Consider the following 17,252-nt stretch of genomic DNA (forward strand, 5'->3'; position numbering starts at 1 on the left):
TTGACAAATCAAGGCCCAATTTAGACAGCTCCTCGCGTAGTATTGTCAGATTTTCTTGTTTAGAAGTTTAAGCTTTATCCGGCCGCCAATTGCCCGGTTACTGTCTATCTTCTCTTGCATGGGTCTCCCGGAAGTGGTATACAGTTTTGATCTCGGGCTCGTGAGCGCTTCATTTATGAATATTTTTCCCACATTGCTAGGATTGTTTTTAAACGGCTTTAAAGTTCTTTTTGTTTCTGTAGACCGAATTCGGTAGCTAATGAAATCTCTAGAGCTTCTATTTCTTCTTTATAAGGACCAACTGCATGGGTCCTACCAATCTTTGAATTGTTATATTTGATATCCGTTCCTTTGAAAATTGGTTTGTTTATTACATTAAGAACACATCTGATAATTTGAGTCCAAACTTGTTTAAAATCCTTATTAATGAACTACCAGATATGTTTAACAGTGAAGATGATCAAGTATATTTGAATAATGAACCTCTTAGTTGTCTTCTCTATGCTGATGATCTTGTTTTATTATCATCTTCTCCAAAAGGCCTACAGAATTGTTTGAACAAGCTGGCCACTTTTTGTGATAAATATTGTCTTACTGTAAATTTGAGAAAAAAAACAAAAGTTGTAATCTTTTACAAAAATGCACGACTCACAAATTTACATTTTATATATAAAGGTCATGAAATTGAGTGTACATTGTCATATAAGTATCTAGGGGTTTTATTCAATGCATCTGGTTCATTTGCTCAATGTCAGTATGATTTCTATAAGCGTGGTTTGAAAGCTTTCTTTAAATTGGTAAAATGTTTTGGTAATACCAAACCAAATGCAAATATCTTGTTACATCTTTTTGATCATACTGTAAAACCTGTTGTTTTATATGGAAGTGAGATCTGGGGCACTATAAACAAAGAATCTGCAGTTGTTAAAAGGACAAATTATGAAATAGAAAATTCCTTTAAAAGGTTATTTAGTGATAAACTACATATCAAAGCTCTAAAATATATTTGTGGGGTTCACAAGAAAGCTTCTAACCATGCTGTTATGGGTGAATTAGGCAGACATCTGTAATGTTATTGTAATACGAATATGTAAATGTACGAACTGAATGATGTACGAGTTACTTTTATGTGTGTCGTTGAATAAACGTTTCCTGTTTTGTACACACGTGTTGTCAGTTGTGAATCCGCATATCCAGCCAGGGAACCCACATTATAAGACTAATACAAAACGATACATGGTGTCAGAAGTGGCGGATAGTTCCACCTTCACAAGTAAGACACGGCTATCATGGAATTATGCGGCATTCCCCCACCGACCATGGACTGGTCTAGTTCGAATTTGCCCGAAGCCTGGAAAAAGTTTGAACAACATGTGAAGCTGATTTTCGCAGGCCCATTGAAAGAAAAGAATGAAGAAGAACAAGTCTCATACCTTCTATTGTGGATTGGCGAGAAAGGTCGTGATATTTATAACACTTTTCCAGCATTTTCGAACGACGACATGAAGAAACTACAACCACACTATGATAGATTTCTCAGGTACGTTCAACCCAAGTTAAACCCAATCTCCGCCAGATACAAGTCTAACAATGGAGTACAGGGAACAAACACGTTTGATCAGTTTGTAACAAAACTGAAACTATTAGCAAGAGACTGCAATTTTAAAGATGCGGAGGAAATGATTAGAGACAGGGTTGTGTTTGGGATACAATCGGAAAAAATCCGGGAAAAACTTATTAACGTTGGCGAGACACTTACCCTGGATAAGGCTGTACAGATAGCTCAGGCATACGAGTACTCTCAGGAACAGCTCAAACTCATGGGACAGCAATCGGTACACGTACAAGCATTGTCCAAGTCTACCCCCCATGCACACTCACCTGCAGAGAGGAGCGGAAGGAGACCACCCCACCAGACGAAGACGCGATGCACTCCGCCAAAGACTCCGACAAAGTTTCCGTCTACCCCGAAGACGAAGCCATGCGGAAAGTGCGGAAAGCGACATGGAACTCAGGATACTTGTCCGGCACAAGGTCAGAGGTGCAACAACTGCCACAAGTGGAACCACTTCGCCAGTGTGTGTCGTTCGCGATCCGTAAATGACATTAACCATGTGAACTCGAGTGACTGTCTGCAGAAGCCCAGTGAAATGAACAATGTTAATCGTGAAAGTGACAATACACAGAGATCTGTTGACATTAATCATGATACATGTAATGTGTTTGGCAATTTTGTTCATGAGTCAGATTCAGATTTTAATATTGACAATGTTGATAGCAATGTTGAGCATGATCAAGCATTTATTAACATTAAGCTAGGCCCAAACCACAAAGAGGTTAGGTTCAAAGTAGATACAGGGTCTCAAGTCAATATTTTGCCCGAATCTTTGTACATTGATTTAGCCCCCTATCACACATTAGGCAAATCTAAGATCAAGCTATTTGCTTATAATGGCCACTCTGTACACCCCATAGGCTATTCTGTTATTCAAAGCAACCTTAAGGGTAAAGATTATAGCATTGAGTATCAGGTCGTACAGACACATTCGCACCCAATTCTAGGTTTACGAGCATGCTTAGATTTAGGCATAGTTCACCTCACTTACTCTATTGATAAGGTTATGCCCTTCAGTAAGAGTCATGTACTTAGTCAGTACTCAGATGTATTTCACGGCATAGGTCTGTTTGCAGGAGAATGTACTTTTCAGGTTGATCCAAATGTTAGACCGGTTGTCAACCCCCCGCGAAAGGTGCCTGTAGCCCTACGCGACAAGCTAAAAGTAGAGTTAGAAAGAATGGAGTCAGCGCAAATCATCACTAAGGTAACAGAACCAACAGAATGGGTGAACTCATTAGTCGTTACTACAAAGCCAGCATCAGGAAAGCTTAGAGTATGTTTGGATCCCATGGAACTCAACAAAGCCATTATGAGACCACACTACCCTATGAGGACCTTGGATGATATCCTTCCTCAAGTCTCAGGTGCCAAGTACTTTTCCAAGCTAGATGCCAGCTCTGGTTACTGGACTGTTGGACTTTCACGTGAATCGTCACTGCTCACTACATTCAATACTCCATTCGGGAGATATCGCTACCTGCGTTTACCATTTGGCTTGAAGAACTCACAAGACATCTTCCAGCAGAAGATAGACCAATGCTTCGAAGGAATGTCCGGAGTTGCTGCCATTGTTGATGACATATTGGTTTACGGCAGGACCCCACAGGAGCACAATGACAACCTCATCAAGGTGTTAGATAAATGCAGGAGTGTGGGCATCAAGATGAACAAGGAGAAGTTACAAGTGGGAGTTCAGGAAGTTGAATATTTTGGCCACATCCTCTCAGCAGATGGATTGAAGCCAGATCCCTCTAAGGTAGCTGCTATCAGGGATATGGAGCCCCCTTCTAATAAGTCAGAGCTTCAGACTATCATGGGTATGATCACTTACCTTTCAAAGTTCGCACCAAATCTTGCTAACATCACCAGCCCGTTACGTCAGCTGCTGCTGAAAGACACGGAATTTATATAGGATACACCACTGGCCCAGGCATTCCAGAAGGTCAAAGACCTAATAACCAGAACACCTGGACCTCTGCTTACATACCTTGACTCGGGAAAACCAGTGGTGTTGGAGACTGACGCATCTCAGTTTGGGCTCGGAGCAGCACTTTTGCAGGATGGCAAACCAGTTGCATTTGCTTTGAAGTCACTAACCCCAGCAGAAATCAAGTACGCCCAGATAGAAAAAGAGATGTTGTCTCCTATTTGGCTGCAAGAAATTTCACCAGTACCTATATGGTAGGGAAGTCCAGGTCCATACAGACCACAAACCCCTAGTTGCCATTCACGCAAAGCCACTCGCACAGGCTCCAGCAAGGCTACAAAGGATGCTTTTGCAACTGCAGGCTTATGATCTGAAGTTGACGCACATCCCAGGCAAGGACATACCTATTGCTGATACACTTTCACGCAAGTTTTTGCCAGATACTTACCCACAGCTAACAGCAGGCATGGACTTACATGTGCACACAGTTATGTCCAGTACAAGGATGAGTGATAGAAGATTAGAGGAAGTCAGATTAGCAACCCAAGCTGATCCACAGATGAAGATACTTATGAACATTATACATGATGGTTGGCCCGATAAACGCAAGAAATGTCCATCCCAAGCACTAGAGTATTGGAACCACAGGGATGAGTTGACAGAGATAGATGGCATTATATTTAAGGGTCACAAGATAATCATACCAAGAGATTTAAGACGCCAGATGATGGAAGCTGTACATATAGGTCACATGGGTGTGGAAAAATGCTTAAGGAGAGCTAGAGACATTATATTTTGGCCCAGGATGTCAACAGACATCACAAACATGGTTCTGGAATGTGGAGTTTGCTTAGAGAGAAGAAACTCGAACCCCAAGGAGCCACTGATCAGTCATGATATTCCAGACAATCTTAATGAGAGACCATAGCTACAGATTTGTTCACATGGAACAACCAGGAGTACCTGTTAGTAGTTGATTACTACAGTAGATACTTTGAAGTAGAGAAACTACACAAGACAACCAGTCAAGCTGTTATAGAGAAGATGAAGAAGATGTTTAGTAGGCTTGGTATTCCACGAAAAGTCGTATCGGATAATGGTCCACAATACGCAAGCCAAGATTTCTCCACATTTGCTCAGGATTATGACTTTAACCATGTCACTTCCAGTCCAAAGTATCCACAGTCCAATGGACTAGCGGAAAAGACAGTACAGATTGCCAAAAGAATTTTGGACAAGAGCAAGGCAGATGGGAAAGATTATAACCTAGGACTACTAGAGTACAGGACAACACCTTTGAGCTTAGGCTACTCGCCCGCCCAACTATTGATGAGTCGCAAGTTGAGGTCCATACTTCCAGTAGTTCCAGATGAGCTGAAACCAAAGGTGCCAGTCAGAGTTAAGGAATTGATGGTAGCAGAGAGAGAGAAACAGAAAGGATACTATGATCGCAGTGCTAAGCCTTTACCACCGCTTTCAGTAGGAGACAGTATAAGGTACCAAGAAGGGAAACTATGGAAACAAGGAATAGTCACCAAAGAAGAAGGAGACAGATCGTACACAGTTAAAAGCACTGAGGGAGCAGTATACCGGAGAAACAGACGACACCTGATCAAGTCAAAAGAAAAGTTCGAGCCTGATGTATCAGATTCCAATATCGTCAATTTCGCAGAACCTTCTACATGTACCTCACCTCCCATTCCAACTACGGCAACTAGTCTTCCCAGTACTGTTGAACCAATCTCCGAACCAGCTACTGAGGCTAAGCATGACCCCCCTGCTACATGTAACCCCTCCCCTTACATAACTCGTTATGGTAGGATTGTTAGGCCCAAAATAATTGTGTCTATGTAGATATTTAAGTAGGAGAATGGTCTTGTTAGGTCAAACATGTGTTTTCAGATTTTTGTATTTTTTTTCTTTTTTCTGCATACATGTTATTCACTCAAAAGAAGGGAGATATAATGTTATTGTAATACGAATATGTAAATGTACGAACTGAATGATGTACGAGTTACTTTTATGTGTGTCGTTGAATAAACGTTTCCTGTTTTGTACACACGTGTTGTCAGTTGTGAATCCGCATATCCAGTCAGGGAACCCACATTATAAGACTAATACAAAACAATACAACATCCATTGTATATTGAAATCTTGTATAATTGTACCAAATATTTGCAACATATTTATAAATCAGATAGTACTTTACGAGCAAGTGCACTGCAAGAAAATATAATATTGAATAATACTAGAAAGAGCTGTTGGTTGAGTAGTATTCATTTTATGCTGGAACAATTAATTAGGAATATCCTGTGACAACATCTTGGCTGAAAACCTTCCATCAATAGTTTATAATGAACTAAATAGAAGATTTACTAATATATGGCAAAATAATTTATCAGAGTGTGTTAGAAATGAAAAAGGCAAACTTCGAACATATGGATTATACAAAACAAGACTAAAAAAAGAAAAATATTTTTCTATGATATCAAAACCAGAAGTTCTTAAATGTTTTACAAACTTCCGTATTAGTTCACATAAGCTTGAAATTGAAACTGGCAGATACAGAAATGTGCCTGCCACGGATCGAAAGTGTAAACTTTGTGCTTCAGACTCTGTAGAAGATGAAATCCATTTTATATTTGAATGTTCAACTTATAAACTATATAGGCAAGTATTCATTAGTCATATAAGTGAAGAAAATAAAAATTTCTCTTCACTTTCAAATAGAAATAAATTTATATGGCTAATGTCAAATGAAAGTAGTGATATAACTAGAGCCGAGCTCGTTGCAAAGCAACGAGTAGGTCTTCCGTCCAGTTTGACCGGAAGTAACTTTAATTAAAAAAAAAAAGAGTAATTAAGTCGAAAAATGGTTTAATTCTCCAAATCTATGTTCATTTTTGCAAAATCAAAGCATTTTTGGCAACTTCCGGTTTGACCGGAAGTACCGTCAACGGACGGAAAATTAAGATTTAAGTTTCCAGTGGCATATGACATCCAAAAACCTGTCAAGAACAACAAAAATATGCAATTTTTGACTACTTCCGGTTTGACCGGAAGTGACGTCCCCGGACGTATTTTGACAACCTCATTAGATAAAGCTTGACATTTTGAACAACTTTGCTTATTTGACGTATTACAAATTCTCAATACTTTTTGAGATAATAAACAAAAACTTTCAAGGGCCCTAGATCCCTAATTTTAGGGGCCAGCCCCTTTTTAATGATATCAGATGAAAGCGCTTGTAATTATGCACAACTTTTATCCAACATGTCTTAACAAAATATTTTTAGTTTTCAAGATAAAAAGGAAAATATCTGTAAAATTTCGCTCTTTTAGGCGTTCTAATTTTTGACCCCTATATAGCGCCATTTTGAATGCAGAAATCGAAAAACAAAAACCGATGTGCACAACTTCAATCCTTCTGTTATCTAAAACAAGTAAAATTTCTGCTCCAGCTTTTGTGGTCTCTGAGCCTTTATCCGGAAACGAAAGCCTATGATTTTTCGTTTAAAGGGGAATAACTCAAAACCGGAAGTGATTTTTTGGAATTTTAGTCATTATTCTGATAGAGTTTATAAACGTCTATAACCTATGAAAATTTGAGCGAAATCTGTTGAGAAATGAGTGAGATATGAGGCCTCAAAGTTGGCGTCTAGGAAGTAGAAGAAAAAAAAAAAGAATAATAATCTTTACAGACAGAATCAGTAGAAGGTCTTCCGTTGGAAACGGAAGACCTTAATAAATAGTTTTGCAGAATATATATTTAAATGTTACAATAAAAGATCCAGTGTTGTCTCAGGATGTTCCTGAAAGTCGAGAATGATATAATATGCAGACAAGGTAGATATCCACTAAAATTTATGCATGATGTGGCATAATATTTTCGTTTGTGTACTTTTATCATATTTTATACATATTCATTGTTGCATATGAATTCAACTATCATTTGGATCTCTTCCTTTCGTTAGCTTTATATTTTATTTATGTTGTATTTTTCTTGAATGCCCTTCGTGGGCCCAAAATTGGAAATAAATGATATTCTATTCATCTGTTAGTGTTTTCCTTTTCTGCCCCCGGAATGCCAGTGAATTTGAGGCAGTTTCTTCGCGAATACTCTCCATGTCATCCATCCCGATTTTGAGCTGGGTGATTTCATTCTCCATTGACACCATGTTGGCCTGTAAACACAATAAAATTTCCTTCTTTATAGTGTCGTGTTTAAAGATGATGTCTGCCGCCTGTTTGCCCTTTTGATCATCCCCAGAGCGTTCAACGTCTTACAAGATCACACTCAGATTTCTTAAAGACGCATCTGGATACTCACAAATAATGTATCCGATAGAAAAGCTGTTACCCAACAAAGTCTTGGTTAAGAAAAAAATGTTAAAAGTCATGGAAACCTGATGGTATTAAAAACTCTTTAATCATAAATCAGAAGTCTCTGTCGAGACTCAAGCTCTACTGGTTTGTACTTATAGCAAAGGAAGAGAAAAGTACTTAAGCAGTTGGGAATTGAAATTTTACAGGAGCAATAAATAGAAAAACGATCCTTGATTACGTCTCTTAATGTTCTTAGTGTAGTCTACTTACACGCCATATTACATTTTAATCAAACTAAAACGGGATTTGGAGTAGCATTTTGAGAGTATTTAACAGGAATTTCTATATATTTAGTTACCAAGGCAATAATGTTCATCCAAATCAAAAACCAATATGCAGAATTGTGAATCTTAGTGTAGTCTACTTGTGTGCCAAGTTATATTAAAAACAGTCCAAAATTGTAGGACAAGTTGCATTTTGAAAGAATTTCACAGAAATTTCTATTTTCAGTAACCACGGCAACTCTGTTCATCAAAATAAAAAAAAAAGATATACCGAATTATATACCTTAGTGTAGTCTACTTGTATGCCAGGTTATATTGAAATCGGACTAAAAATATAAGAGGAGTACGTAGCATTTTGAAAGATTTTCACAGGAATTTCTATTGTTAGTAACAATGCTAACACCGTTCATCGAAATCAAAAACTGATATACAAAATTATGTATCTTAGTGTAGTCTACTTGTATTCCAAGTTATATTGAAATCAGAACAAAACTGTAGGAGGAGTAGCATTTTGCAAGAATTTCACAGGAATTTCTATTTCTAGTAACAATGCTAACACTGTTCATCGAAATCAAAAACTGAAACACAGAATTATGTATTTTAGTGTAGTCTACTTGTGTGCCAAGTTATATTGAAATCATGACGAAAACTGTAGGAGGAGTAGCATTTTGAAAGAATTTTACAGAACTTTCTATTTTTAGTAACCACGGCAACACCGTTCATCGAAATCAAAAAACGTAATACAGAATTATGTATCTTAGTGTAGTCTGCTTGTGTGCCAAGTTATATTGAAAGCAGACCAAAACTGTAAGAGGAGTAGCATTTTGATAGAATTTACAGAAATTTCTATTTTTAGTAACCACTGCAACACCGTTCATCGAAAATAAAAACTGAAATAATTAATTATGTACCTTAGTGTAGTCTACTTATGTGCCAAGTTATATTAAAAACTACGGAAGCGTAATAGTGCCATGCAATTTTTTTTTTAAATTGGTAATTCCAACTTTAAAGTTGGAAATTCCAACTTTCATCTTGATTTTTCCAACTTTAAAGTTGGAAATTCCAACTTTAATCTTGGCTTTTCCAACTTTAAAGTTGGTAATTCCAACTTTAATCTTGGCTTTTCCAACTTTAAAGCTGGTAATTCCAACTTTAAAGTTGGTTTTTCTAACTTTAATCTTGGCTTTTCTACCCGCTTTTCTTAGTTTTTTCTTTTGTTTAAAGTATCACAAACTTAATTAAAGTGAAAATAACACACTGAAATACATTTGTTAGCAATTTATCATTGCAATCTAGGGGTAGGGGTCGAAATAGGGGTGGGGTAAGAAGAGCGGACGGGATTATGAGGAGTTATAATACGGCACCTTTACAATGGAAAATAAAAACTAGCACATTAAAATAAATTGTTGACTTCTTTTTATCTGTGTTTGTTTTATTTTTTTACCTTTACCTTCCTTATGACCTTACATAAAACTTCCAACTTTTACTTAGAAATCCTTATATTCCTTTAAATTTTCTTGTGTAATTCTATTGAGAATAACTTAAATTATGTACACAGTATTCCGTACATGACAGGATTTCAACTTAACCAGTTACAGATATTAGTGATTTATTATGTATTGTATGAAAGAATGAGACATTAAATTAAATACTCAATGTAATCAAATTTTATTTAATCAAATGAAACATTTTCTGCTAAATTATATACAACATAATTATATGTATCAATTCCGTACCGGCGCGGATCCAGGATTTTTTTTCAAAAGGGGGGGGGGGGGCACCCCAGCAAGAAATATGTTGCCAAGCAAAAAATTAATAATAAGTAAATAATAAATTCCTTCCTAAAACGTTAAAAGTCAAAGTTGGATAAGCCAAGATTAAAGTTGGAATTACCAACTTTAAAGTTGGAAAAGCCAAGATTAAAGTTGGAATTTCCAACTTTAAAGTTGGAAAAGCCAAGATTAAAGTTGGAATTACCAACTTTAAAGTTGGAAAAGCCAAGATTAAAGTTGGAATTTCCAAACTTTAAAGTTGGAAAAGCCAAGATTAAAGTTGGAATTACCAACTTTAAAGTTGGAAAAGCCAAGATTAAAGTTGGAATTACCAACTTTAAAGTTGGAAAAGCCAAGATTAAAGTTGGAATTACCAACTTTAAAGTTGAAAAATCCAAAATTAAAGTTGGAATTACCAACTTTAAAGTTGGAAAAGCCAAGATTAAAGTTGGAATTTCCAGCTTAAAAAAAAATATTGCGTGGCACTAATACGCTTCCGTAGAAAACAGGCCAAAATTGTAGGAGGAGTAGCATTTTGAAAGTTTTTCAAAGAAGTTTCTATTTTTAGTAACCACGGCAATACCGTCCATCAAAATCAAAAACCTACATCAAAAACCGTCCATCAAAATCAAAAACATAGTCTACTTGTGTGCCAAGTGTTATTGAAAACAGACCAAAACTGTAGGAGGAATAGCATTTTGAGAAATTGTTTACAGACAGACGGACAGACGCCGGACGCATTACTACCGCATAAGCTCTTCTGGTCTCTGACCATTAGAGCTAATAAAACTATTAAATAGATGGGAAACAAGATGTGTTTGTAAAACACTCATGCCCCCGTAGGATAGCTTATGGCGAGGGTTGAATTCTCAGATGCGTGTAAAACTCCAAAGGTCAAGGTGAAAAGGTCAAAAGGAAGGTCTTGTTACAAGGATAAACCTGTGAAATATGAAAGCCCTAGTTCTTCTAACAGTTCAAAGGTTATGACCAAGGTTAGACTTTTTAAAAGTGGTTCAAACTCTAAGGTCAAGGTCACTAATATTCCTACCAGCTGAAAGGTCTTGTCATAATAAATAAATATACAAGTAAAATTGATGTAAAGCATCAAATCGGCTGCAAACAAAATTTAGCATTTAAAATAAATCCTTTCACATGCAAGGAAAGCAGTCAAGATATTCAAAGGTGAAAAAGTTAAATCATTTTTAGCCGGGCTTATTGCTCAAAGAGCAATTGCCGGCTTATGTGATCCTGTTCAAGGCAGGATGTCGACCCCATAGTCGCCATTTTAAAGTTACGTGCAAAAATATAGTTCTATACTCTCAACCGCTTTTGAGATAATACAAACGCTAAATAAAGCAACAAAAATAAAACGAAGTTTTATCTATATAAATAAACATACGTAGTAATGACTTTGAAGACTTCAGTCCGAAGTCAAAGAACATAGTTCATTAGCGTAAGGATTTTTGATAATCAGTGTTATCGTAGCTCTCTACACATACGAGGAAAAGTAGGAGAGGGAACCAGACTAGTTTGTTTGTTTACACTCAGCTGCATTCTGACAAAATCGGACCGTGGTACTAGGATTGAAAAACTCACTGTCAGTGTCTTATCATTTATATTGATAGTTTTAAAATAATTCATTCTACTCTGTAAATTCATTCTACTCTGTAATTGAGCCCGGCTCTCTGTACTTCTGAGTACGTGGATTATTTTAGAATGTCTTCAAAGCAAAAAAAAAAAACAATTTTAAAGAATTAAATAAATAGATATTTTTACCGCATTTGCTCATAAATAGATTGATCGTATTGTAGTGATAATCGTTGTATTTATGATCGGGATCGGAATACTTTAAATGTCTATTAATAGCATGTAAATAGATTTCACTAGTTACCTCCAGGACCTTACAGTGACCAGACGTTTATACGGCCTGTGGGATCCGGTGACTCAATCTTTGGTGAGTTATCAACTCATTGTAACTCACCTATTGCTTATTTATTCCTTATTTCATTGTATACATTTATGTTTATATACTAACACAACATTGGTGTCAGAAGTGTCAGAATAAAAAACCCCGCATAAAAGATCGTGTATTTTGGCGCCATTTCTAAAATTAAATTCTTTGTCTCCTAAATAAGATCAAGGTACATTGAATAAATAGTGTTAGTATTTTATAAGATCCTCTGTCATTATTTTTGAATATTATCAATTTTTACTTATTTTTCTTAGCCTACAACATGTTTTTTTGCATCTTATACAATTGCATGACTATTTCGGCGGAGTGTCTGATGAGTTAGTCAAATACATCATATAAGATCATTGATAGTAAATAAGTAGGCTAATATAGTGGGTCATAAGATCAAGATCATGACTACCCCTATAGACATAAACACAGCCTCAATTGAAGATCTCATGAGGATAAACAATGTAGGTAAAGTAAGAGCTCAAGCAATTCTAGATGCAAGGTTAAATAAGGGAACCCTTACATTGGAAGACCTTAAGGTAATCCCTAGTATCCCTAGTAACATCTGGGACCCACTTTTCGATCAGGGTAAAATAATTATTCCATCAACTTTAAGAAGTGCTTTGCCCACTCAGATCTCTGGACAATCACAAGACAAAACACAAATTCATACTGAATCAACAGAACATGAACAAACACTCCAATTACAAGAAAGTTTATATCAACAAATTGAACATTTGCAAAGGGAATTAAGAGAGAAAGAATGTCAAATTAAAGAGAGAGAAAATGAGATCATGGAGAGAGAGAAAGAAATAAGAGTAAAAGATCAAATGTTACAAGAGTAAACTGTCCGTCTGGAGAATAGTGAAGAGGAAGTCTCAATGTTGCAGAAAAGTTTGGTGGTGAATAGAGAGAAATATGATGGGATGTTTGAAGAGTTACAGAAGAAAAGGAATTTGAGAGAACAAGAACTGAATGAGCAATATGAGAGATTTGAGGAGCAGAAACAAAAAGTGAGAGCATTAGAAGAGCAAGAGCGAGCTGAGAGGGAAGAAAATTTAAGACCAAAAATGAAGGAGATGGATGAGAGAGAGAGAGAGAGAGATTGTGAAAAGAGAAAAAGAATTGAATCAGATACGAGCAGAATTAGAACATCAACGACTCACATCAAAAATAGAAAAATTTGCCCCACACAGTGTCTATAATCGTAAGAGCGAATTGAATGTAGAAAAATCAGAAGAGAAGAAAATCACAACTTCTAGTCCAGCACCCCCAAAACTTGCTACCTATGATGGGAAATCAGAGTGGAGACCATATTTTACTCAGTTCAATCATATCGCCAAAAAATACAAATGGAACGATTCAGACAAATTAGACAAATTGATAGAATGTTTGAGAGATAAGGCTTTAAAGTTTTTTAGTTCAAGACCGGAAAACGTACAGCAAGACTACAAGCTACTATGTCAAAAATTGAAAGAACGCTTTGACAAGAAAGATCAGCCACACATCATTCGTAGGCAATTGCAGGAAATCAAGCAAAATCCAGAAGAAACGATCGAAGAATTTGCTGAGCGCATAGAAGAACTTGCAGCTGAAGGGTATCCAGAGACCCCTGAATTATTTAAAAGTACGATCACTGTCGATGCCTTTCTACGCGGATGCACAGAAAAAAGGGCTGCACTGGTCACTCTTGACAAAGATCCCCAAACTTTGGACCAGGCAATCACTTATATGAAGAGCTCGATCACCAACCAAAAATTAATAATGGGCCCAAAGAAAGAGACAAAAAGTGTTTCATTTGAGAACAACAAGTCTGATGATAGTTCATCCAAAGAAATACATATTAGAATGGCAAGGAGTCCAACACCACCAAGGCCTTCACTAGAATCAAGGATTTCAACATTAGAAAAAGAGAGCAAGGAAACAACCAGATTGCTAAAAGAAATTCTGAAAGTATTACCAGCACCAGATGAAGAAAGACAATCCAGACCCAGATTTCAGTCACCAAAAAGATCATCAACATCAAGGTATTCATCACCACAAAGAACGTTTAATGCGCCCGGATCAAGATATGCATCGCCAAAAAGATCCCCATCTAATAGTCCTGTAAGATCAGAGAGTGAAAGCGAGTGTTATGTGTGTGGTAAGATAGGACATTTCACTAGAAATTGTTGGAAGTCGAAATCAAGATCACCTTCACCAACACAAAAAGCTGTCAATTTAAACTTTCAAGAGCTGAGGAAATAGGTCATTCCTCAGCTCATACAAACACACAAAGACCTCAACCACACACTAAATTTAAATCAAACATAAAAGAAATCAAACTAGCAAAAGAAAGCTCTATGAAATACCAAACACTCTATCAACCAATAAAAGTTCAAAACATTAGTACAGAAGCTGTTTTAGATACCGCAGCTCAAGTTTCCATCATAAACTGTGAACTGTATGAAAAACTGAATCCAAGTCCTCAACTTACTGACCATGTTTCCTTGAAGGGTATAAGTAACACCAAGGTAGATTCCGTCATATGTCAAAATGTACCCTTATCAATAGGAAATTTTAGCACAAAATGGAATTTTTTAGTGGCTAAGGTGTCAGATCCAATAATTATAGGCCTTGATTTTTTAGAACACAATAAGGCAACTACAAATTTACAGGATTTTTCAGTAACAATAAAAAATTGTAAAATTTAATGTAGAAAATTCAGAAGAGAAGAAAATCACAACTTCTAGTCCAGAAAAGATCACAATCATCAGATAGTGAAGACCCCATTAAAATCAGAAAAATAGGTATTGAAAATCTAAACTTAGATCAGATTAGACAAAAAATACCAAAACATTTAACAGAAATGTTTGAAAAATCAATTCAAAATTTGTCGACAGAGCAAAGCATTCAATTTGCAAAATTCATTATTTCATTTCAAGATGTTTTTGCAAAAAATGATTTTGACATGGGTTTATTCAATGGAGATATTCAACACCGAATTGACACAGGTGATGCTAAACCAATTAGACAAAAACTAAGAAGAACACCCTTAGGTTTTGAGAAAGAAGAAAAAGAGCATTTAGATCAAATGTTAGAAAGGGTATCATAGAACCATCTTCTTCTGACTGGACTTCTTCTCCAGTATTAGAAAAAAAGATGGTAGTTTAAGGTATTGCATAGATTTTAGAGCATTGAACAAGGTTACAACTAAAGATGCTTTCCCTTTACCAAACATCACTGACTGTATTGAATCATTAAAGGGGAGTAATTTTTTGAGTACTCTTGACATGCAAGCCGCATACTGGAATATCTCTGTACATAAAGATGACAAACATAAGACTGCTTTCATAACAAAATATGGTTTGTTTGAACATAATCGACTACCATTTGGTCTATGTAACAGCCCTGCTACATTCAGTAGAGTAATCCAGTTAGTACTTCAGGGTTGAACATGGACAGAGTGTTTAGCATACTTAGACGACGTATTGGTTCTAGGTTTTGACTCTGAAGATCATCTCAAAAAGTTAGAGCATGTACTTTCAAGATTTCAGCAATACAATCTCAAGCTTAAACCAAAGAAATGCCAATTTTTTCAAAGAGAAGTGAAATTCTTAGGGAAGATTGTGAATGGAAAAGGGATTATGATAACTCCTGAAAATATAAAAACAATAAAAAATTGGCCAATTCCAACAAATATTAAAGAATTAGAATCATTTCTTGGTTTTGCAAATTATCATAGAGAGCATATTGACCATTTTCTGACATCGTTGAACCATTACACCATTTAGTTAGTAAACATTCAGAGTTCAATTGGCTAGATAAACATCAAGAAGCATTTGACAAATTGAAAGAAGCTATGCTAAAAGCAACAATATTAAACCACCCAGATCCCGAAGAGACTTTCATATTAGATACTGATGCTTCAGATAAGAGTATAGGAGCAGAATTAAGTCAAATTCAAGATGGCATAGAAAAAACGATTTCCTTTGCTAGTAAAGTTTTAACACCACAACAACGCAAATATTGTACAACTAGGAAAGAATTATTATCTATTGTTGTTTTCACCAGACAATTCAGACATTTTTTATTAGGAAGACCTTTTGTTATTAGAACAGATCATAACAGTCTTATTTGGTTGATGAATTTCAAGAATATCCAAGGTCAGTTAGCTAGGTGGTTAGAAGAATTAGCGCAATACAATATGGTCATTCAACATAGATCTGGTAAACATCATCAAAATGCAGATGCATTGTCAAGAATTCCTGACCCATTACCATCATGTAATAATTAGAACAAATATTTCACTCGATTCTCTCCCTTGTGGAGGTTGTCCTTTCTGTACTAGAGCTAGAAAACAATGGGAAACTTTTGAAGAAGACATAGATTATGTAGTTCCCATATCAATAAGATCCACAAGAACTAGATCAGATTTAGATCAATATAAAAGCATAGAATTAGACAATGATATTATCAAAAATGCACAAGAAGAAGATTCAGACCTTTTTCAAATTAAGTTGTGGTTAACAAACAAATATGAACCATCTATTCAGGAACTTCAATTATCCAGTAAGACTGTAAGACATTTTTGGCTATGTAAATCACAGCTACAAATAAAAAATGGTATTTTGTACTATTTGTGGGAAGACCCTTTAATACCGAGGTTACTTTATGTAGTTCCAAAGAGTCTGATACAAAATGTACTGGAATTATGTCATGATATTCCACTTTCGGGACATTTAGGGCAAACAAATACGCTAGAGAAACTGAGAAAATGTGCTATATGGTATAATATGCGTACTGACTGTAAGGAATATGTAAGATCATGTGAAGTTTGCAATAAAAATAAAAAACCAGATGTCAAAGCTAGAGGTCAATTAGGGCAGTATCATTCTGGCATTCCAATGGAAAGAGTCCATATGGATATTTTAGGCCCCTTACCTGAAACAAAATTAGGGAACAAATACATTCTCATGATCATAGATCAGTTTACTAAATGGGTTGAATGTTTCCCTTTACCAAATCAAAAGGCTGAGCTCATAGCTAAAACATTGGTTGATAACTTCATTTGTAGACTAGGTTGCCCATTAGAACTGCACACTGACCAAGGTAAAAATATGGATGGTAATATCTTGCGAAATATCTGTGATCTTTTACAAATTGCTAAGACGAGAACTACCCCATATCATCCAGCTTCAAATGGTCAGATAGAAAGATATAATCGAACAATTTTACAAGGTTTAAGGTGCTACATAAAAAACAGACAAGATACCTGGGACTCGTATTTACAACAGCTTGCAGGAGCAATTCGAGCTACAAAGAACAGACAAACAGGGTTTACACCAAATCAAATGATGTTAGGGAGAGATGTTTTACAACCATT

General features: G+C 36.1%; 2 protein-coding genes across 2 annotated transcripts; both read left to right on the plus strand.

Moving 5' to 3' along the window:
- Window positions 1-1,289: 1,289 nt before the first annotated feature.
- LOC134262482 (uncharacterized protein K02A2.6-like) lies at window positions 1,290-4,473 on the plus strand. The gene is made up of 3 exons (XM_062744881.1): window positions 1,290-3,374; window positions 3,531-3,788; window positions 3,907-4,473. Exons 1-3 carry the CDS (start codon window positions 1,290-1,292, stop codon window positions 4,471-4,473), a joined length of 2,910 nt encoding a protein of 969 aa, XP_062600865.1.
- Window positions 4,474-4,589: 116 nt separating this feature from the next.
- LOC134262507 (uncharacterized protein K02A2.6-like) lies at window positions 4,590-5,399 on the plus strand. The gene has a single exon (XM_062744909.1). The coding sequence runs from the start codon at window positions 4,590-4,592 to the stop codon at window positions 5,397-5,399; it is 810 nt and encodes a 269-aa protein (XP_062600893.1).
- Window positions 5,400-17,252: the final 11,853 nt, after the last annotated feature.

The sequence above is a fragment of the Saccostrea cucullata genome, unplaced genomic scaffold (assembly GCF_032062105.1).
Source record: "Saccostrea cucullata isolate Sc308-1 unplaced genomic scaffold, CSIRO_AGI_Scuc_v1 ctg3026, whole genome shotgun sequence".
In the NCBI taxonomy this organism is placed as follows: Eukaryota; Metazoa; Mollusca; class Bivalvia; order Ostreida; family Ostreidae; genus Saccostrea; species Saccostrea cuccullata.